This window comes from Rhinoderma darwinii, chromosome 2 (assembly GCF_050947455.1).
Source record: "Rhinoderma darwinii isolate aRhiDar2 chromosome 2, aRhiDar2.hap1, whole genome shotgun sequence".
Taxonomy (NCBI): Eukaryota; Metazoa; Chordata; class Amphibia; order Anura; family Rhinodermatidae; genus Rhinoderma; species Rhinoderma darwinii.
The window spans coordinates 233,896,008-233,920,820 of NC_134688.1; the positions used below are offsets into that span (position 1 = coordinate 233,896,008).

The 24,813-nt window shown below is 42.3% G+C and overlaps 1 protein-coding gene across 1 annotated transcript in view; it reads left to right on the forward strand.

Moving 5' to 3' along the window:
* The window catches only part of DOC2B (double C2 domain beta), a 657,062-nt gene that overhangs the window by 629,348 nt on the left and 2,901 nt on the right, over window positions 1-24,813 (forward strand). The window contains exons 7-8 of the mRNA XM_075852930.1: window positions 20,450-20,531; window positions 22,749-22,845. Of these exons, the coding sequence (XP_075709045.1) occupies window positions 20,450-20,531; window positions 22,749-22,845 (179 nt within the window). The remainder of the gene's footprint in view (window positions 1-20,449; window positions 20,532-22,748; window positions 22,846-24,813) is intronic.

Below are 24,813 nucleotides of genomic sequence, written 5' to 3' on the forward strand. Positions count from 1 at the left end.
GTATGTAGCAGGGAAAGGTATACATTCCATAAGGTATCTGAAAATTTGAGATGATGTGTCCTTTGTGCAGGGACCACACACAGAATATTTGCAGTCTATTGGAGTACATCAGCCGTATTTATCAATACAGTTGTGCTAGTTTTCTGGCACATTTAAATTAAATAGAATGACGGTTATGCTGAACACCATATTTATCAAGGATCATTATTTATGACCCTTGCGAAAAGTTAGAAAAATGGACTGTCGGTTTACATGTTGCATGCAGCATCTTTTATTTACATAAAAAATAACTTGTCATAACCCATGGTGCATGCAGCATTTAAATTACATGCTGGTGTACCTCTGTGAGTCAGTCTTATTAAATATGCCACATTGAGTCCTAAAAGAATTCCAATTTCATGGGATTTTTACGTGATAGTTGTGTGATGAAATTCCGGACCCATTTATTTCTATTGGCCATGGACACCTTTCCGTATATTTACGAATATGTGCCGTTGCCATAGAAATGATCCGTAAAATATAGAACATGTCTTATTCTTGTCCGGAATTGCGGCACGGATTCACCCATAGCGGACAGCTACGAATGTATATCCGTAGCCGTCGGATCCGTATTTGTGGACAGTAAAAACCCTTACGGTCGTGTGCATGTGGCCTAAGATAGAATGCTGCTTCAGATCGGACCATGGAGATCTAAGTGAGTTTGGGTAACTTGGACAAACAGAAAATGGCCTTATGTGGCATCTCCTCTCAGCTCTAAATATTATATTTTTGCGTTAAGATGTTTTCCCAGTGTTTGGAGAATAAATAGTCTTAAAGAATCTATCTTGCATACCATAATTTTGAGTGGGAGCAGAGAAAATCATTAGTACGAGCATGCTCTCGGACACTGACCTAGTCATTAGATGTCATTTTAGGTAACCCTGGAGGTGATCAGAAATGACACTTTAATGGTCTGTTTTATGCCTGGGTTATTGAAGTATGATGGAGATATAGTATTGCAATCATGTAGAATCTTCAAATGAGAAATGCAATTATCTTAAAAATATAATCTTTTTGCGCTTCTGTGAAATTCCTTCTTTTTCATCTGTAATTTATTTAAAAATAAATGGAACAGTAAAGCATTTTCAAATTGCAGCAAATTTAACCATGTGTGTCTTCATTAATTGTAGTTATTAATTTAGTGTATGTATGCTAGCCTGATAGCAGCGCTTATGTACTGTTAACACTGCAAGTAATCTGTGGAATTTAAGAGTACATTGTTTTCTAATTGAAATATGAAGGATGACCAATACATTTGGTTCTCTCCTTCCCCTAACGCTATGGCCATGAACTGTATCCACAGTTACATGACCATCAGTTTTTCATGTATTTTGATGAACTACCAAATTGGTATGTGCAACATGCATCTCACATGACTCAACAGATCACTTGATGGTTAGTGGGCATTTCTAGATATACAACCCATATATCTCCTCCATCACTTCAAAAGATATACCTAGTCATGGATTAGTACAAGAGTTATCACATATAACTGAAATTAACAGAAGTGCATTGTGTTAAATAACAAGTTCACCCCTGAAAAATTTGATTACTAAGTTTTCATAGTAGAAGTAGTAAGTTAACTGCCTTTTTTGGGGCCACTATAATGGGTACATTAACCGGTTTAGGGCCGGGCTATTTGGATCCTTCAGGATCAGACACCGTTTAGCCCTTTTTAGCACTCGTTAGTTAAACGGCTATAACTTTTTTATTTGTTGGGCTAGCGGCGTGATTTTTGCATTGTTTTTTCCATAGACGATGCAGGTTTATTTTTTATCATTTTTATACACATCCTTTTTGTTATTTTAGAATTTTTAGGCTTAAAGTTTGAAAATAATAGTAAAAAAAATGTGTATTTATTTGTAAAGGGAAGTGTCCCTATATATATATATATATATATATATATAGTGTGTATGTATATGTATGTATATATATATATATATATATATATATACACATATATATAATATAGATGTGTATGTATAATACATATAATGTATCATGAGCCAGGGCTGTAACATCAACAGCCCTGGTCATGAATGCGGTTCTAAGCGATGCAGGACAATTAGCATTGCCCTGCTTTGTTTGGAAACCATGGAGACAAGGGATAGTTATCCCCTGTCTCCATTTCAAGTCTCCCGCGCTCACGGACTGTCTCGTGCGGGCGCTCATGAGTGGGCTGGTGATACATTATCACCATGCCGACCCATGCTAGCCAGGGGCAAGTGCCACATCCCCCGCTGCGAGCGTAACGACAGGGTTAAATAGCCCTGCGTCGGTACGCTCAGGAGCCGAAGCTAGCTGGAGCTAGCAGAAGACGATCAGCTGAGAGCTGCCTGCCTCCCACACCACCACGACCCGGGCTCCTGCTTCTGCCTCTGCTCCACCAAAGTCACGCTAAGTAACAAGTGTAGCAGCAGCTACACTTAACCCTGTCTCCTCCTGCTGTAATCCTTGCTTCCCTGAGTTAACCCCTTGCTCTCCCTGAGTACTGTCCCTGCAGTCCCTGAGTTAACCCCTTGCTCTCCCTGAGTACTGTCCCTACTGTCCCTGAGTTAACCCCTTGCTCTCCCTGAGTCCCAGAGTTAACCCTTGCTTCCCTGAGTTAACCCCTTGCTCTCCCTGAGTACTGTCTCTACTCCCCCTGAGTAAGTTAACCCTTGCTTCCCTGAGTCCCTGCGTTAACCCCTTACTCTCCCTGAGTACTGTCCCTACTGTCCCAGAGTTAACCCTTGCTTCTCTGAGTAACCATGTGTACCCTAAGTTCACCCTTGCTGCCCTAAGTACCCTGCAGTGACCCTTGACCTGCACATCCCTAGGTACACAGAAACCCATTCCCCTTGTTCCTCCTTATCCCATATTAACCCTTAGTGTATAGGGAAAGTTATATTAGGAGAGAGTGGGATAGAGATAGTGAGCGTGTGAGAATCACAAGTAACTTATGTGTATTGTGTTGTAACGTAACTGTATTCATATGTATGTTTAGGTAAGTGGGTGGCGGTATAATTAGGATTGTGATACCATGTTTATACTGTACTGTGATTAGTTACTGTATTATACATATGAGAGTGATTACTGTATGTTAATAAATATTACCTTTATTTACTATACGGTCTTATTCCCTTGAGTAGCCGCTAAAGCAATTAGATCGACGTTAGTATAAGGAAAAGATAGGGGAACTAGGCATAACCCTAGTGACCCTGTTTATAAAGGCGGTAGTAATAGTGGGTGTCACTAACCAGTGAATCCCGCTATTACCCCACCTCCTTTAACATTATTATTTTTTATTACTATGGTCTGTCCCTCAAAGGTCAGAAAAGACCTTTGGGGTACTTTTTCACAACAACCCCAGTTACAGGGGAAATCAGCCCTCTTATAGTGACTATTGTCACTAATAGGGCTGTGCTGGGTCTAGTAAGACCCAGCAGCAGTCTGCCACTAATGGCATCCCGGCGATCATGTGACCAGTCACATGATCACCGGGACCAATAACGGCAGCGGCGCTGCCGATGCCTCTGTTTATATACACAGCGCTCATTGAGCACTGTGTAAAAGAGATTGGAGAAGACAAAAGCAGCGAAAGCTGCTTCTATCTTCTCCTCAGGGTCCCCGGGAGTCACTGACTGCCGGAGACCCGACATTCAGCTGCCCGATCGCTCGGGCAGCAAACTAAAAACCGCGCCGTAAATAGTCTACGGCGCGGGTTTTAAGGACCCTGACTGCTGGCCGTAAATACACAGCCAGCAGTCGGGAACCAGTTAAAGCACATACCACAAATGGGTTCCCCACCCCTTACATTCTGAACACATGCCCAAAACCACACATGGTTATAACCTCAAGGCAATAATATATTTGCAGCTAAAAGTTAGTCCTGGAAATGATCTCCATGAATTGTTCACAATAGTAGTTTTTATAGCATGACCCAATAGTTCTTCCACTGTTGTGCCTAATGTAAGCAAAGAAGCAGTGCCAGAAAAGTAATGACTGGCATACAAGAAGCCAATTAGCAGCCACTTAAAGGGGTTGTCTCTCCAAGACCCCATTAAACGTAACCAGCTCACCATTATGAGGCCAGGATCACACACACAGTTTTGATGCCGTTTTTAGTGCAGTTTACGGCTCATTTTTTTCAAGCCGAACACAAGAGTAGACAGAAAAGAATGGAGATGTATTAGTCTTTTATTTATACCTTTCTTCCTTTTGGATCCACTTCTGGATTTGGCTAAAAAGAAACCTGCCAAAAACTGCGTGTGTGATCCTGGCCCTACCCTCCCTTGTTAATGGGTTGCCTATGAGGGACATTCATGCTCGTGACATTTAGGTAATTTTAGTTATATGTTACGTCTTGCAAGTATGTTGTTCAGCTTCTTCTTATAAATAGGGAAACCATCCCTTCAGTCATAAACGTTGTACCTTAAATCCCAACACCAAGCAAATGACGATAATAACATAGCCTTTCCATTTGTAACATTTGGAATTCTCTTTTACGACTTCATAGACATAGAGAATTCAAAGCAATGTTTTATCATTTTATGCTATTAAATAGATGTTTGATAAATGTACTTGTACATTTGAAACTGTCTTCAGTTATACCTTGGACATCAGGGACATGAGCGCTTAGGACAACGTTATTTAGAAAAATATGGTAATTAATGAAGCACCGGGCGCATTTCCCTTAACACTCACTGCCTCTGCCGCTGAAAGCCTGTGTGGCATTCATTAGTCTGGCTTTCTTCTGGAGAGAATTTTCTTAAAGGTCTTTGTTTTTGTTGAAATGTGTTTTCCATGAGCCTATGACAGCTGTGATTTTTCTCGTTGCCGCTTTAGCGGTTTCTTGGATTAGCACTGTCTCTCTCCCTGCCTGCTCCCTGTCAGCTTTAATACAAATCACACTTTTACTTCAAGGTTCTAAAAAATCCACACTATTAGAATGACATTGGAAAATATGGAATTTATCTAGACGTTTTGGGATATATTTCAAGCATGGCTCATTAATGCTACAACATCGACTCTTAGCAACTATTAGTTGGAACAGTGGCTTTAGTTGAAATTGTTGCTTGTGTTCATAAAATGTCAGACACAACCAGTAAAGTTATAATAAGTGATGCAGATTGTATGCCTTAAAGGGGTTGTCCGAGATTTAATGACTGTGTGTTAATGCTTGTAATTTATAAATGTAAATACATTTGTAATATACTTACATTTTCCAAAGTGGCCCCGTTTCCAGATCCTGCCGTGGAGAACTTGACGGGTGACGACACTCTCTGCTCTGGCTCTGGCCGCTTTGTTGATCTTGAATTATTTGCCGTGTATACGACACGTCACTTGTGACGTGGTGTATATCGGCTTGTTCTGCTTCACAGTCGGTAACGCGCATGCGCTGTCACCGCTGTTCTCACGGTCCCTGCTGTTCTCGAGATAACAGCAGGGGCCGCACATGCGCGTTACAACAGAAAAAGCCGATATACACCACTTCACAAGTGACGTGTCGTATACCCGGAAAATAATTCAAGATCAACAAGGCGGCCAGAGCAGAGAGTGACGTCACCCGTCAAGTTCTCCACGGCAGGATCTGGAAACGGGGCCACTTTGGGAAATGTAAGTATATTACAAATGTATTTATATTTATAAATTACAAGCATTAACACAAAGTCATTAAATGTCAGACAACCCCATTAAGGACAGTGTATGACTATAATATACATTATATTAAATACTGCTTATATAGATTTATCCATATATCTGGCTCTTACATTTTTTATTCTCCACCTACTGGATTTTTACATAAAAAATTGAATTAATAAAATGTATCCATGAACACAAGGAGGGCTAATGGAAAGTGTATTATTACATTGGACGGAAATGGTGCAATACAGTAGTACTCTAATTCTGTCATATTGTACAGCTCCCTACAACTGCACAGATCCATTATTGATCCTTCTCTCCTTTCTTCCCTGTATACCCCTTGCACTTATCTAGGCAGTTGTTTGACTATTTTTGAAGACAGATTTCACACTTTCAGATGGTTGCAGATTAAAAACAATTTTGGAGCTATTTTTTTTGAGAAGTTTCCTGGAATTTTACTATACAAATAAGTTGCAAATAGCAGGGCTAGCATGAAGCCACCTCAGTGATCAACTGATTGCCACTGATCTAATCCTCAGCGATGAGCTGTTATCACAAAGGCAACTCCATATGCTACTTATTTCGCACTGCAGACAGTGTAGTATTACATGGTGCCCATTCAAATTATTGGGCAATTATGTTATACATGATCACATCTAATCCAGTAGAGTGAAAGCCCAAGTAGTGGATTTCCCTCTATGACGTTCACATGATCTAATAGAGCATATGAACAGTGGCTCTCCAAATAAGACAACCCTTTTAAACCAAAAAAGACATTATTAATTGAATAATCATTATTAAATCATTAGTGTGTCTCCATTGTTTTGGGCTAATATGGAAATTATTTTTTTCTTTTATTTACATGAATGGGAACAGTCCTTATTATACTTTAAAAAAAAAAATTCTATTGAAATATAAGCAGGTATAGTATTAGCATTATGCAAGGATCTTATGAAATAACTTTATAAATCAATAAAAATAAAATTACAAAAATTGGTTTCATATGGACCCAGGAAGTAGCTTTATTATTGTTTGTCTTGCTTATATTGTTTCTCACTGTTTTCACTCTTCCATATTATTATTGCATGCCATCATGTCAATCATAGTATAAAATGGGAAATGTCAGAGATTTTGATGGACAGACATGATTTTTGTGCTTTTCTGTCACTTTTGCTTCTCAGTCTAAATATAAAATATGTGCACAGTACTGAGAAGTTTAGCATTTCACATGGTAGAGAAAATAGTTGTGTCTACTCTTAAAGAGGTATTCTGGTTTTATGTAAATAAAGCTAAAATAGGCACTGCACTTTGAACAAACTTTGAATGAATCAATAGTGTAAGCGAAAAGAAAATTTGTAATATATCTTATGTCACATACTCCCTTTCTGCTGCTTCCTCGGTCTCCAGAATGTCGAGAGTTACTCACACGGGCGTTGCCCGGCCTGGCAGACTGAGGCAGTCTGCAGCCAATAGGAGCTCAGGAGCATCAGGCAAATCAAAGCCTGGCTGATGTTCCTGAGCTCCCGCTCTCTCCTTATTTAGTTCAGCCTGGGGTAGTAGGCCTTTGCCTGTAATTAGAGTTTCCTAGCCTGGTGCTTTCCCTTGTTTCTGACTCCCCTCAGTGACTTTGTGACGCCTGACCCCAGCTGGACTCCTGACCTTTCTTTGCCTTCTGACTTTTGTTTTTTCCGCACTCTCCCGGTTTTGACCCAGCCTGCCTGACTCCGCCTTTTGCGACCGGACTTGTTCCGTGGCGCAATTGCCCTGCCTCTCCCTTCGTGTACTTCCCAGGTGACCCTTTGTTATTTTGTACTGTCTCTGTCTTATCCGTTTGTCAGTTTCAATTGTACTAGTATAGGGAACACCGCCCAGTTGTGCGCCGTCGTTTAGGTCGGGTCATACAAGTAGGTAGGGACAGAGGTTTGGGAAGAACAGGGACCTCACTGTTTACCGTGTATTTGTTTGTGACATCTTATTAGAGAAAAATGCTTCTTTCCCTACTTATCAGGCTCCTTTCCTCGGCCCCCTTCCCTCCTAACTTTTCACTCACTCTGAATGTACTGCCTTCTCCATCTTGTCACTGAGAGATCAGGCTACAGCTGCCCATAGAAGTCTACGGAAAGAGAAGGGTTAGGAGGAAGCAGAGGCAGAGTAAATGAGTGAGAGAGAGAGAGGCAAAGGTAGAGAGACACATGAGACACAGATGCTGCAGCTGCTGTTCACAATAAGGCTGGGTTCACACGACCATGTTACGTCCGTAATGGATGGAACGTATTTCGGCCAGAAGTCCCGGACCGAACACAGTGCAGGGAGCCGGGCTCCTAGCATCATAGTTATGTACGAGGCTAGGAGTCCCTGCCTCGCTGCAGAACAACTGTCCCGTACTGAAAACATGATTACAGTACGGGACAGTTGTCCTGTAGCGAGGCAGGGACTCCTAGCATCGTACATAACTATGATGCTAGGAGCCCGGCTCCCTGCACTGTATTCGGTCCGGGATTAGCGGCCAAAATACGTTCCGTCCATTACGGACGTAATGTGCTCGTGTGAATCCAGCCTTAGTGTTTTATCTCACCCGAGTGTTGGATTCACAGCTACACTGCTCATTACTGCTGTATAATCTGCTCCATGCTGATGCTTCTTTATATGTCATTCTCCTCTTCTGTGTGCTGTGTATAGAAGATTTGATAGCAGTTAGGTACCACTTACTAGCTCAGAAAAAAATGAAAATTGGAGAGAGAGCCTTCAGAGGGGAAAACTGCTAAAACAAAATCCAGAATACTAGTCATATAATGGCCAGAAATACTGTTATGCTCATGTACACACTGTGGTATGTCTCATAATCTGTCTAAGAAAATGGACATTCTTCTTATGTTAGTGTATCCAAATATAAATATTATAAATATAGTTGTCAATTTTAGTGCATGTTTATTCTAAAAAAAAATAATTACCATATCCTTGGCACATCCCTATGCTACCAAGTTATATTCTGGTACAGAGCAACTGAAAACATTGTCTTAGTGCCGCTTATTATACTTCCATATGGTTATGCATTCAATTTCTAGCTTTTTTTTTTATAGAATATTCAATGAATTCTATTTCTTTTACATTTGCAAACTGACTCATAAAACGTTCATTCTTCTCTATAACAAAATACATAGCCTATAGCATTATATTGTAAGAGAAAAAGAACGTCTCAATTTAATTAACTGTCGAAGTGCCTGTAATGTTCAATCAAAATAACATGTAGAGTCAGAGCCCTAGAGGAAAGGAAAATTACTCATATACTCAACAATTTTATGCAGACGCCTATCTCTCCTTTTAATACCTGACAGAACAGAGAAGTACATTTCTGTTTTGCGTTATCAATTTTCTGTTCCTATTATTAGAATATATAATATGAACCGGTAGATTGGATCTTTCTGTGTGGGATACATTTCTATTTAAATAAGGAAATAAACTTTGGAGGTTTGCATTAGGTGAAATGAAAAGTCTCTTACTCTGTCTTGGCTTTCCAATTGTGGTTTGTATTGAATAAATAATTAACTAGGTCATAAAACATATTTCCCATAATAAGTCAATGCAGGAGGTGTTACCAGAGCATCAGCCTGCATTCTAAAGTCATGATAAATGCTTTGTTATCATAGAAAAACCATCAACACATAGACACAGGCAATATGCAAAACTATGATATTCGGCCAATTAGCACTACAATTCCGGTAACTAGTCTGGCAAGCATCCAAAGCAGAGATTACATGGAAAGCATTAATTAAATATCCAGTGATGAATCCAAAAAAAATACCCAATTTGATGGCTGTAGATAAACCTCTAGTACTGACTTTATTACTATTGACAATACCAAAAGAAATGTGATGTTGCTATGTTATTATTAGATATTGTTTCTTCTTCTAATATTAAATTCAGTTGCCAAAACAGAAAAAAAAGGTAATTCTTAAAATTATTTGACAGAAAACAAGTCTATTATGAAACACTACCATCTGCACTGGGGCACCTATGTTTCCATCAAAGTATAATGTGGTGGCATTTGTTAGGCTGCAGATATCTCCTCTGACCAAAAGTAGGCATCCAAAAATAGAAAGAAATGTCAAGCCATACCACAGAGTGTTGGTGTAAACAGGGGCATAGCCATAGGGGGTGCTGAGGTAGCAGATGTACCGGGTCCAGGTGCCTGAGGGAGCTCAAAGGTCTCTCTGCCACATAAGAAAACACTAGTATAAATGGCATATGGTAGGCGGGGGCTCTCTAACAGAATTCGTACTAGGGCTCGAGTGCAAATTAATTCTCTGAATTGTAAAACTAACCCAAAGTACAAAATAACAGCACAAATTTATAAAATTGCAATTGTTTTTGAAGATTTGACAATTTGCTACTAGCCGTCAGGCAGAAAGTCTCTGAATGAATTTGCAGCCTACAGATTGTTTCCTCTAGATTATGATCATTATAGAAATGTGGCCGCTTACCGGCTGAGGCTAAGTGGACGCTTATTAGGATCACTCGCTGGCAAATGAGCTTAAGCAAAAACAAAAACATTTTACAAACAAGACAATAGTTTATGAAGAACCTGTTGCTTAGGCACCGTGAAAGCTGAGTACATTGAATATAGGTACAAGGAATAGCAAGGGTATTTTACCTCCGGCTTCTTATAATATGTAATACTACCTACATGCTTGGTCTGGGGCAGCAAAAATAGACAAGCTTCATGTTTTTTTTCCCACTAAATTATCTGTAATGTTCTGCATATAAAAGTCCTGGGATAATTTAAACTGTATCCATTATTTATGTGACATCTGCCACAATAAAGCACGTCTGGCTAAATGGAGGAAAACATATTACTTGATGATCGCTAATAATTGCAAATGAGGCTTGTACATGTCATTTAGGCAATAGCAATTAGAATGTATGTCTCCCCCGAGAAATCCATATATACAAAGATAGAAGCTCTAAAAATAACCGGAGGAAGACCAGAAACTGACAATATCTGTCCTTGTTACTCTACAATGTACATATCTGGAAAATAAATATCATAAATACTTGTAAGAGGAACCAAAGTAACAGTTTTATTCTAGCTAGTAGAAATCTGTTCCACTGGTTCGAAAACGTAGCAGACATTTTTGAAAGATTTTCTCTGCAGAAGGTCATTATGAGGATTTTTTTTGCCCCCGAGCGTAAGTGGAAGTGCTATAACATGGAAAATATTGGATGATAACAAAAGTTGCTAGCATAATGAAAACATACAGGAATGTTATTGGAACTGCTAAAATCTTAGAATCTTTAATGATTAGAAATTGATTTACCAAAATATATCCAAAAATACATAAAATTACAAAAAGAAAGCTGCTGTAAATTATATATATTTTTTGTCTAATGATCCAACTCTTCTATATTCACACTGACCACTGTGATTAGTCTGCTCATTTATAGTGTCCCATTTGTACAATGTCCAGTCCCTTTGACCCAGTGACATTTTATCCAATGTCCACACTTGTTGACTACAGGCATTGTGTACAGTCCAGATAATATAATACTTTTCCTCATGGTCTATTTGGTTTGATAATTTACCTAGTGGCCTTGTATATGATAATTTCCCTAGAAGACTGGTGGATTCATAATAACGTCCTAGTTGTCTGTGTTTGATGTAAAAACTATTCAGTCAACTATTGTCTCAGAAGAAAGAGTAAGATAAAATTCCTTAAAGGTACACTCCTGGTAAACCTGATACACTGTGTTATGCCTAGTGCTGAGGGGGCGGTGCATGACATAGGAATGCTCTTTTTTTAATCCCTGTGTCATGTACCGACCCCTCAGGACCTGCATGAGGCATAACACAGTGTTTCTTCACGTAATTAGATATAGTGTAAATTCAACATATTACTTACTTGAACTGACATAAAAGAGAAACCTTCTAGGCTTAAAGTGTATCTCCAGTTGTGTATGCCACCACATCTCTTGCCACAAGTTTAAAAGTGATGTTGGAAGGAGCAGTCAGCAAATTCGGTGGTATTGTTGCCAAGGCAACCATATGATGCTGGACACCCTAATTATAATAGGGACTTTGCAGGGGAGACTGCCGGTATTTAACTGTCACTTTTAAACTTCTGGTGGATGATGCATGCAAAGTGGCAAAATTCTGCAATTGTGTCAAAAATTGGTGTTTATTGATTTTTATTTAAACAGTCACAGTCCTTGGTACTAATGACAAACTGCAACAACAGACAGACATATACCCAGTCGCAGTCCACAATATCGTCTCAAAGGGTATGTTCACACGAGGGCATTACGTCCGTAATTGACGGACGTATTTCAGCCGCAAGTACCGGACCGAACACAGTGCAGGGAGCCGGGCTCCTAGCATCATAGTTATGTATGACGCTAGGAGTCCCTGCCTCGCTGCCGGACAACTGTCCCATACTGAAAACATGATTACAGTACGGGACAGTTGTCCGGCAGCGAGGCAGGGACTCCTAGTGTCGTACATAAGTATGATGCTAGGAGCCCGGCTCCCTGCACTGTGTTCAGTCCGGTACTTGCGGCTGAAATACGTCCGTCAATTACGGACGTAATGCCCTCGTGTGAACATACCCTAAGGAATTACATTTTCAAGCTCTAACCATTGAGATGCTACATGAGTTAAGCCTTTTTAGTTAAAAGTAAATTTCCCAAGTATGTCGGTGGACTACGGGCTGCCAATTTGGTATAATGGAAGTTTGCTAAAGGCTGACATCAAGGAAAGAACACGGAATTTTATATATGAATTCTGATTTTTATATAAAAAAGACTTAAAATGATGTGCTCAGCTAACATACTGCCATGCCCATGGCCGCGGGCCGTCAGACTCACTCACCTCCTGACGGCCGCAGCCATGGATCTGTGAGTACTGGTCCCCATCTCCTCCTCAGGAGACGCCAGCGCTCACTTCCAGCGGGCCGGCCGTGTCCGCTCTTAAAGGACCAGCGCGCGCATCTGAGTTAAACTACAAAATTAGCCAATGAGCACCCTGGACTATGAGAGGGGCCCAGCCCCTTCCTGCCTTGCCTGATCTTTGTTGTCGTTATACTAGTTTGTCTCTGCAAATGGTCTCTTAGTGTCTTCCAGCTCCCAGTGTTTTCCCGTTCCTGCTACCTGTAACCTGTATCCCGTGCTGTCCTGGTCAAATACCATATTGAGTTGAAGACGTGCTGTGCTGTGTACCACGCCTGTCCTGTTACACCACGCCTGGTGTCCGTCTGCTGCCAAAGTCCCTTCCGAGCCTGCCTCACTACTGTCTGAAGCTACCACAGGTACTCCCATAAGAACTATAGACTGTTACCTGTCTCCTGTTGGCCAGCTGCCATAGCGTTAAGGCAGTACGGCCGAGTGGGTCCACGTACCCAACGTGACAGTAAGCTCAGACCATGGACCTCGCTGGTCAATACAAGACCATGGTGATGTCACAAGAGATGCGGGCGGATATGCTAGACCTCCGGTCTCAACAGGACCAACTCCTCCAGGCATTGGACATTATTGCACGTCGGCTGGAGGTGCAAGCTGCCATTCCTCCTACTACACCTCCAGCCAGTACAGATCCTCTGACTACACCTTCTGGCAGTGCTGATCCCCGATTTTCTTTGCCGCTTCCTGACCGCTATGATGCAGACGCGAAGACCTGCCGTGGATTATTGAACCAGTGCCAGATCCACTTTAGCCTGTATGCAAGGGCATTTTCGTCTGATGGCGCAAGGGTCGCTTTCATCATCTCTCTCTTCACTGGCAGGGCCCTTGCATGGGCAAACCCTATCTTACCGACATGAGGTCAGGTGACTCAGGCCAGGTGACTGGACTGGTCCACTCCCGGCACCGACATCACTCAGACTGTCATTTACATGGCCATGGCCTACTCTTCCCTTGTTTGCACTGCGCATGTTCATTTTGGCGCATGCGCAGTGCAACATTTTCGGAAAATTTAAAAAAGTCCCGGACAGTGTTTTATTCTGCAAGCAGAAAAAAACACCTATTTTCTGCGGACTGTCCGTAAAATTACGGACGGTATTACAGACATAAAAGAATGGACGTAACTCGAATAAAAATATGTTAGTGTGAAAGAAGCCTAAGTAAACAATGAATGTTACAATTGAAAGAAAGCGATCTTGAAAAACATCAGAGATTTATATGTTACTAATATACCATAATACCCCATTAAGTATAAGATTATGCCATAGTTATAAATGTTGATATTTCAAGGAAAACTCTGATTAGAACTAGAGATACTCATTGTAAATATTCACTAGGGTTCTTAAGACTCATGTGCTCAGTTTGCTAAGCAATGCCCAAATATGTTCATGTTGTTGCCTAGCAACAGGCACAGCATGAAGGTGGTGACAGTGCCAGAACACAGTGGCGTAGCTATAGGGGTCGCAGCGGTCGCAGTTGCGACCGGGCCAACAAGCCTGGGGGGCCCGCGGGGGCCCCGTTGCCATGCAGCGCGCTAATACAAAGTTTGTATGTGCCGTGATGCCGGCACTTCCTGGTTACGGGCATGGTTTGTTTAGACGTCACAGTCACATGGCACACTCAGTGTACCATGTGACCGTGACGTCACGAGAGGGGGCGTTCCAGCCACTGTGGAAGAGTCAATGCGGAAGAGCATGGAAAAATGCAGGTGAGTTGCAGAGGGGGCCCGTAATGTATGTGTGTTGTATTGTATTGTATTGTACTGTCTGTTGTATTGTACTGTCTGTGTTTGTGGTGGAGAGAGGGGCTTTAAATTACAGGCCCCCCTCTCCTTTCTCCACCGCAAACACAAACTGCACGACACAATACATTACAAACTGTGGGTCGCACTCCCCCTGGGGGGTCGTGAACCACTCACCGAGGTCCTGCTTCCAACTGTATTCGCGTCCTCAGGAAGCAGATCCAGTTGAATTTAATCCTGGAGCAAGGAGCTGACGGCTCCTTCCTCCAGCATTCACTGCCGTGAGCTATTAGCAGCTCGGCGCAGACAGGCGCGATTTAGTGACGTCATCGCGCCTGTCTAGCGCCGAGTCACTCATAACACAGGGCAAAGGAGGAGAAGGATCTCCTCCTCCAGCCGTCATGGGAACGGGGATAGGTAATTAACTTTATTATTTTTCTATTATGCACATATGGAGGAATTATACTGTATACGGAGGGGGGCTGATATGGTGGCAACTATGAGGGGCATTACTGTATGGGGGGCTGATATGGTGGCAGCTATGAGGGGCAATATACTGTATGGGGGGCTGATATGGTGGCAGCTATGAGGGACATTATACCGTATGAGGGCATTAAACTGTCAGGGGGGCTGATATGGTGGCAGCTATGGGGGCATTACACTGTAGGGAGACAGCTATGGGAGCTTTATCATGTGTGGGGGCAGCTAAAGGGGGCATTATACTGTATGGGGCATTATACTGTGTGGGGCAGCAAAGGAGGGCATTATACTGTGTGGGGGCAGCTATGAGGGGCATTATACTTTATGGGGCTGCTATGGGGGCATTATACTGTATGAGGGCATTTATGGGGGCATTATACTGTATGGGGCAGCTATGGAGGCATTATACTGTATGGGGCCGCTATGGGGGCATCATACTTTGTGGGGGCATTATACTGTGTGGGGGCAGCAATGAGGGGCATTATACTGTGTGGGGGCAGCTATGAGGGGCATTATACTGTATGGGGCTGCTATGGGGGCATTATACTGTATGGGGCTGTTATGGGGGCATTCTTCTGTATGGGGCTGCTATGGGGGCATTATACTGTATGGAGGCATTATACTGTGTGGGGGATGTAGCTTTGGGAGCATTATACTGTGTGGGGGGCAGCTACGGGGAGCATTATACTGTATAGGGGCAGTTATGGGGAGCATTATACTGTATGGGGACAGTTACAGGGAGCATTATACTGTATGGGGGCAGCTACGGGGAGCATAGTACTGTATGGGGCAGCTACGGGGGGCATTATACTGTGTGGGGGCGGCTATGGGGAAGTATACTGGGGGGGCTGTTGGGCAAGGCGGCTGGACATAGGCACGGCAGGGGGGCCCAAGCTGAATTCTTGCACCAGGGCCCATGAGCCTTTAGCTACGCCCCTGCCAGAGCACCTTACTTCTGTAGTGGCTGGCATGGTCACACAACAGTCTGTAGAAGCCATGATGGCATGTATTAATGAAGTTCCACAGTCACTTCTATTAAAATGTACCTTCCTTTGTCTTTTCAGAATAAGCTGTCATATGTGTGTACATGGGAAATAACACAATTTCTGGCCATTACATGACTGTATGTGGCATTATTTAGCAATTTTCCCTTCTGTAGGCTTTATCTCTAATTCTCAGTTGTCTCAAAGCTAGTGGGTGGAGCCAGAAGAGGAGAATCCTACTCTCCTATCTCTATCATATACAGTATATAGAAGCTGCAGCAGCATGGAGGAGATTATACAGCAGTAATAAGCAGTGTAGCTAAGAATCCTACACTGAGAAGAGAAATAGCACTTACCAGGAAGCTGCCTATCATCTGTTTGTATCTTTCTCACTCTGCTCTCTCCTCCCCTCTCCATAGCCTTTTATGGGCAGCGTGTCTGTGTCTTTGCTCCTGCTCCCCTCTCCATAGACTTGGATGAGAAGCGCGTCTGTGTCTGACTCACTCAGCTCCCGTTCCAACCTCCCTGTTCCCCTTCTCGCCTCTCCAAAGACTTCTATAGGGAGTGTTTCTGTGTCTCTTGGCTCCTGCTCCCTCCTACCAGCTCTCCCTCCCCTTTCCATAGACTTTTATTTGCAGGCAGTGAAGAGACATACCCCCACTTCCTGCAGCCCGTCTCCTCTGCTCTGTAACTAGGGACAGATTTTGCATAACAACAGAGGGGCGACATTAAATTACAGGAAAGGAGTCACCTAGTGGCAATAACTTCTCAAGGAATTTGCATGGATAAAACAACGAAATTCTAACAGTAAGTAAATTACGAAGTTGATATATATCAGGTATACTATAAGTTTAGCATAAATTGTTTGAAAGGTTAGTGTCCATTTAATGTAGAAACAAGTAATTGTTCCTAATGCTTTTTCCATTTAAATTAAAAGGGAAAAACACAGCAGCAAATACATAAACAAATCTTAGCCTTAGGGGTCAGTCCCTTGTAAAGAGGGCATTACAGATGGCCTGGCGCCCAAAGTTTGCAACCACAACAAATCTTAAAATTAGTTGTAGCAATTTTATTTAGACCTTATTTAGCACTGTTGTTAGCTTACTTTGTGTATGGAGCTGTTATTTGGTCGGACAGTATATTTATTTTGCAGTGTATGATGATGGCGGCACTGTAAAGTATTGTTTAGATATCTGTATGGAAGTGTAATTTGAGAATCGTACTCTATGATGATTATAATTAGGCATTCTACGGTATGTTTATTTGTACACTGTATGATAGTACCCCATATGAGTGGGCACTAACGGAAGGTACTGCACTGGTTAACATCCAATGTCAGGTTGGCCCTGCTCATAATCCCTTGTTTCATTCCATCATATAGCAAGTAATAATAAAACTTACATACGGATGCTATTTTTTGGCCCCCAACTTTAGAATAAATGTGCAACTGTATGAAACTCCCCGTTCAAAAGTAGTTGTGAATAAATTGTACTCTATAAATACAAACCCACGTATCAGAAATTTTAGATAAGCGTTAAAGAATTCACAGCATTAAAGAACATACATTTCACATTTGAGAAGGATGTCGCCTACTCATTGCCGTCATCAGCTTGTTTAGAGTTTTTTTCTTTTACAAGCTTAATGCAAAAACTTATTATATGGAGATAATTAAAAAATCCCATATTAATGAATTCCGGATTGAATCAACAGGTGCTTAGTGGCTGTGCAGTTGATTTGTATTGTAGGTTATTCTAAGTCTGTGAATTTTTTATCCTCTTAGTTTCTACTTCTGATATGTTATTGTTATTATACTGTTTTATTATTGAGTGGAAGGTGTATTTATTATTTCTACACAAAATACATTTGCAATTAATGTTCCACATATTAAAAATAATTATCTTAGATACCTATTCTTGTTTTACACAGTGTTGCTTCACTCCATTTTATAAATTGTTCAGATCCTGCTGGTTATCAATGATGATTGTGGAGCGGGAGGATCTCAAGTGTGTTGTGACTGTTAATGTGGATTTTGTGTACTGTGGTACACTGGTGACCTCTAGAGGCAGATTGCAGTCAGTACATGTTCAAAGCTATTCATGCGTGGAAGATATTACAATTAATCTTGTTTTGTAGCCTCTTCTAACATTCCATTTTAGAATTGCATTGCATCAATTTCCAAGTATATTGCTATAAGGTTCATCTGATATAAACTATGCAGGGAAATTAATTCCCTGCTGCTGAGATGCAGGCATGACAAGATAAACAGCACGGTGACTCAGTGGTTAGCACTCTTGCCTTGCAGTGCTGGGGTCTTGGGTTCAAATCCAACCAGGGACAACATCTGCATGGAGTTTGTATGTTCTCCCTGTGTTTGTGTGAGTTTCCTCTGGGTACTCCAGTTTCCTCACACACCCCAAAAACATACCAATAGGGAATTTCGATTGTTAGCCCCAATGGGGACAGTAAAAAAAAAAGAGGACCTCTGTACAGCGATGCGTAATATGTTGGTGCTATGTAAGTAACTGAAATAAATAAAATAAACCATGTAGACCAGCCATAATTCTGTAAATGTAACACACACACCTCCCCAAGAAGGCCCCCCCTTTGAGAAGACCACACCCATCCAGACAGCATTTTTCTGTGACCAATTTCTCTCACCATTATAGTCTATTAAAGTGGCCTCGCTATAAGCAGACTACCCCCTAATCTGACCAAAGGCCTCTTTTTTAAGCAAATTTTGAGTAGGAACACCTTTGAAAAGACATCAATTTGAACTTACATACGCTGTAAATCCTTTGATCGCGGGTTCGTGCAACTCCGCATCACCGGATCAAAGACAGTGGAAGGAGGAGATTTGCTTGGCATTCAGTGTAGAGAAAAGGCCAGCATCACTATCATTGGAGCAGAGAGACCAGGAGGAGGAGCATTTCTAGCACCCCAAAGCGTCATAGGAAAGAAGAAAGGGGAAAAGGCTGTCAGAGAAGCCAAGGGTGAAGCGCAAATTCTTCTAAACGGAACAGCCCGCAGGATTGCTGAGGATGGGAGCCTGCAGACTACCACTGGGGTGTTATGGTTAGCAGTGAGGCAGGATATGAAGAGCGGAGCCTGACTGGGGTCTAAGAATGAGGGGAGCCATTCGGGTGTACTGCATAAGAATGAGGGGGAAGTCATGCCGGGGACTAGGAATGAGAGTGGAGTCCTAATGGAGACCTGGAATGAGAGTAGAGGGGTGCCATTCTGGTGACCAAGAATTAGATGGGTGCCATGTTCGGGACAAGGAATAAGAGGGGGGGCATGCTAGGGGCCAGGATTGAGAGAGGAGCCACGCTGGGTAATTGGGAATGAGAGAAGGACCATCTTGGGGACCAGGAATGAAAGGGGAGCCATGCTGAGGACCAGGAAAGAGAGGGGAGCCATGCTGGGGACTAGGAATGAAAGGAAAGCCATGCTAGAGACTAGGAATGAGAGAGGGAGCCATGATGGGTACTAAAAATGAGAGTGGGAGTAATGCGATGAGCTAAAAGTCAGAGTGGGAGCCATTCTGTGGACTAAGAATGAGAGGGGGAGCCAAACTGAGGACTAAGACAGAGAGTGCTGTTTATTTGTGTGCTGTACATGTTTGCTGACTGCATTAAAGACTTTAAACTGCAATCTTTTTTTTTTTTTCCCATAAAAGACCAAATTCGCTGTGCAATTTTAGGCGGTCGGCCCAAAGAGGTTTCAGTGTGTGTGTGTGCGAGTGCGTGTGCGTGTGTGCGCGTGCGTGTGTGCGTGTGCGTCTGAATCAATGCCTGTAAATTATGAAACATACAAGAAAAATTGTGTATCAGTAATCAAATATTTAATTTAGTGATAGTAATCAGTTTGTTGTCCGATTTGAGATTCTATAAAACTCAATATAGCTAGCTTCTGGGACATAACTGTGTGAAAACAAACATGGGATTTTAACAATTGTTCCATTTTACTTGTACACTGTTACGACACATATATCCTGAATAGTTTTATTTGAATTTGTTTCTGGAAATAAACTTTAAGCGTGCATCAGATTTCTTGGAAACATATTGTAAAACACATCTCTACTATGCCTCAGTAAGGCTAGGTTCACATCGTGTTAGCTTATTACGTTCAGCGGGACCTTTAAAACGGTCCTTCAAACATATTCGCCAGACATATATAACTGCATGGCTTTACAATTGCATATGTACCAGGCAGTATACTTTTTTCTACAGTTGTATTGACTGCAGTTTCGAGTAAAGATGAGGCAAAGAAATACATAATGTTTAAAACCCCTTAAAAAAAAGTAATGTTTGAAAGTAGCTTGAAGAGGCTGCATAGGATTAGAAAAACATGGCTGCTTTTTTTCAAAAAACAGTGCCACACCTGTCCACAGGTTGTGTGTGGTATTGCAGCACAACCTCATTAATTTCAATGGAGCTGAGCTGCAATAACAGACACAACCCATGGACAGGAGTTGTGCTGCTTCTAGAAGAAAGCAGCAAAGTTTTTCTAATTCTATACAACCCTTGAGTTGAGGCCAAGTACCGTAACTGTTTTTAATCTATTAAGCTTTGAAATGATTGACCTCATTGTCCTGTAGACAGTAGATAATTAGTATAAATTACCTGTGTTTCAGATACTTAAAACCTGATGAAGACAAGAAATCAAAACATAAAACTGCTGTGAAAAAGAAGACATTAAATCCAGAGTTTAATGAGGTAACTATAACCTTGTGTAGTGAGTCCAAACAGTGTAACCTTCACTATTTCTTTATAGAGCCAATAGTTTACGAGAACATGAGAACAAATGGACAACCTGGTCCCTCTTTGTAGTGTGGATGAAGGTCCAAAAACTCATTCACGTGCAACAGATTTTAGGGCATGATATGAAAATGAAAATCTACAGTATGCTCTATCCTTTAATGGTTACTTAAAGATGTTTTCTTGAGAGAGAGAAATTGATGGCCTATCTTCAAGATAGGCCATCAATATCTGATCAGCGGGGTCCGACTCACGGCACCCCTGCCAGTCAGCGGTTTTGAGGGGGCCATGGTGCTCGAGTGAGCACTTCTTCCCCTTCATTCCCTTTACAGCTCAATACCCCTACTGATCAGATATAGATGGCCTATCCTGAGGATAGTCCATCAATTTTCTCTCTCTGGAAAACCCCTTTAATGCTTATTGAAATGGATTAAATCCGTGGCAAAATCCACATGTAAATCTGCAGTGTGTGAGATTGAAATCGTTCCATACATCTGAATGAAGTTATTTCTATAGCACGTGCATCGATTTCTGAAATCCCCATTCAGATGAATGGAACAGTCGATGGCTACATTCACACGACATTCACACGACAGTGAAAAACGGCCGTGCGATGGCCGTTTTTGTAACGGCCGTCACACGGCCATTTTGAGAACAATAGAGTTCTATGGGTGTATTCACACAGCCGTTTTTTTCAACGGTCCGTGAAAACTGGCCGTCAAAAAATAGGACATGTCCTATTTTTGGCCATTTTGACGGTCCCACGGCTCCCATAGAAGTCAATGGATCCGTTTTTACTGGCTGTTTTTTAGGAATCAATCTTTGTAAAAACTGATCCTGGCCAAGGATTCCCCACACACAGCGCTACTTTGAGCCCGCGGAAGCCCTTGACATTACTATACATATATGGCCGGGGACTCCTGTCTGTCTCTGTAGATAGCACTCCCCTGTAGATAGCGACACCCCCCCACCCCACCGTAAATGGCACTCCCCCCCTCAGATAGCGCCGCTGTAGCTCCTTGAAGGAGCGGAATCCCCGGCCGACGATCTCTATCCAGGGGATTCCGTTACTGGAGAAGCCCCTGGGGTTACTGTCCATATATGGACAGAGACATCAGGGGCTCCCTCTAGGAGAGAAATCTCCAGCCAGAGGGATTCCGCTCCTACAAGGAGCTACAGTGCCGCTATCTACATGGGGGGTGCTATCTACAGGGGGGTCATTTACAGGGGGTGCTTTCTACAATGGGGGGTGCTAGCTACAGGGGGTTGAGCTATCTACTGTGGGGATGGTGCTATCTACAGGGGGGTGCTATCTACAAAGGGGGGTTGGTGCTACCTACAGGGGTGTGGCGCTATCTACATGGGCACTGTGGAACTATATGGGGGTGTGACTATCTACAGGGGACACTTGTGCTATCTACATGGGCACTGTGGCACTATGAGGGCACTGGCAATTTATATGTGGGCACTATGGCACTATGTCACTTTATATGTGGGCACTGTGGCACTATCTACAGGGTCATAGCAGCACTATCTACATGGGCTCTGTGGTGTTTTCAGGGGGTTTGGACAATAAAACCAACAAATTAGATCCATCTGTTTTTTAACGGCCATGAAAAATGTACGGACGGACTGGAAATGGATGAAAATTTGGAGACACACTGATGTTAAATGGCCATGAAAAACTGACAGTAGATCAGTTTTTAATGGCCATTTTTTCACTGTCGTGTGAATATAGCCTAAGGCTACATTCATTGGTGATGTTAGGGGCTTTGAGATACCGGAATCCCCAGACAGACTTTCCAGCTTTCATACCAATCTGGACCGAATCTGCATTTGTTAAATACAGATTTTGTATTGGATTTTACCACGGATTCCACTTTCTGCATTGCTAGGGGTGAAATTCACAATGAAAATCCGCAACATGCTCTGATTTAGCACAATGTTTTTCCGCACACGTGGATTTCTACATACTGTATATTGTCACAGATTTATGATGTGGAATCGCACAGTAAATCTAGAACATCTAAACATGGCCTAATACTTCTTTCTTTTCAGATACAATTTTGATTTTTTCGTCTCTCTTTCTCAACTTTCAATAAAATAAAACTGACTTTTCCTATACACACATTGTATAGAAAATGTTTATAAACATTTCTTCCCTTCTTTCTGCAGGAATTTTGTTATGAAATAAAACACAGTGACCTAGCAAAAAAGACTTTAGAAGTAACAGTTTGGGATTATGATATTGGGAAATCAAATGACTTTATAGGTAAGTTAGTAAAATAAACAAGTGAAGCTACTTGAGAGAGGAGGCAATAAAAAATACTTCACACATTATCCTTGTATTCATGATATCACTTTTCATTGTTTCTAGTAGTTATATTGCATATTTTGAAAACTGGTGACATAAAAATTCTAGGATGTTATCTTAGACCTCCCTGACTATCATTAAAGATAATACTGTCTGAGGCTGAGCACTAGAAGGTCTACCAAGATCGAAAAAGTCAGTTACAATGGGCAAATAAAAACATGGGGTTACATATAGTCACATGTCCATCAAGGTTAGCCTTTCTAAGACAAAACCCCTACCAGCTGATTGAAACCAATTCCTTCCTGACCCTACAGATCAGTCACATAATTTTCCTGGATAAAATAAACCTAATTCTTGCACTTTAAGGGCGGGTTCACACATAGCGGAATTTCACTTAAATTCCGCTGCGGACACTCCGCAGCGTTAATCCGCAGCGGAGCCGTTTCTCCATTGACTTTCACTTTAATTTAGCAGTGTTCGTTTACACGATGCGTACAATTCCGCTGCGGAGCATAGGCTGCGGAGCGGAATTTGGTGTCCGCAGCATGCTCTGTCTGTTGCGGAGCAGTGGCGGACTGGTTGCGGACTCATGGCGGAATTTCTCCATTGACTTCAATGGAGAGTCAAAATTCCGCAATGAAGTCCGCAGATCTTATGTGTGCTGCGGAGCGTATTGTTTTTACTACCATGACATTTCTTCATTCTGGCTGGACCTATGTATTTCTAGGTCTACAGCCAGACTGAGGAAGTCAATGGGGCTCCCGTAATGACGGGAGCGTTGCTAGGAGACGTCTGTAAATAGTCACTGTCCAGGGTGCTGAAAGAGTTACGCGATCAGCAGTAACTGTTTCTGCACCCGGGACAGTGACTACCGATCTCAATATACATGTATCTGTAAAAAAAAATATAAGTTCATACTTACCGAGAACTCCCTGCGTCTGTCTCCAGTCCGGCCTCCCAGGATGACGTTTCAGTGTAAGTGACGGCTGCAGCCAATCACAGGCCAAGCACAGGCTGCAGCGGTCACATGGACTGGAGCGTCATCCAGGGAGGTCGGGCCGGATGCCGAAAGAGGGACGCGTCACCAAGACAACGGGCGGTAAGTATGAAATTCTTTGACTTTCACTAGGGAAAGTGCTGTCCCTTCTCTCTATCCTGCACTGAATAGGGAGAAGAGAAGCACTTTTCCTGCAGTCCGCAGCGGCCAGTCCGCATCAATTTTCTGCACATTTTGTGCAGATCCGCTGCAGAATCTGCAACGCAGATTCTGTGCGGCATTGATGCGGACAGTTGCGGAGGAATTCCGCCATGTGTGGTCATGCCCTAAGGGTATGTGCACACGCTAGCTTCCTTTTACATCTGAAAAGACAGACTGTTTTCAGGAGAAAACAGCTGCGTCGTTTCAGACGTAAAAGCTCCTCCTCGTATTATGCGAGGCGTCTTTGACGCCCGTAATCTTGAGCTGTTCTTCATTAACTTCAATGAAAAACGGCTCAAATTACGTTTCAAAGAAGTGTCCTGCACTTCTTTTGACGAGGCAGTCATTTTACGCATCGTCGTTTGACAGCTGTCAAACGACGACGCGTAAATTACTGGTCGCGGCACAGTACGTCGGCAAACCCATTCAAATGAATGGGCAGATTTGCCGACGTATTGTAGCCGTATTTTCAGGCGTAAATCGAGGCATAATACGCCTCGTTTACGCCTGAAAATAGGTCGTGTGAACCCAGCCTTAAGCAGATTTATCAGATACCTCTCTGAGAGCAGCATAAAGAAGTGAAAGACACGCTGATTTCAGTGTGATGTCACTTATAACTTAATGTGCCATAGTTTATAGCAATTTTGTGACATTCATATGGTCATGCTGCCCCCACCTACCCCATCCTACAGCCGCTCATTGACACTTTTCTCCCTATGCCTAGTAGT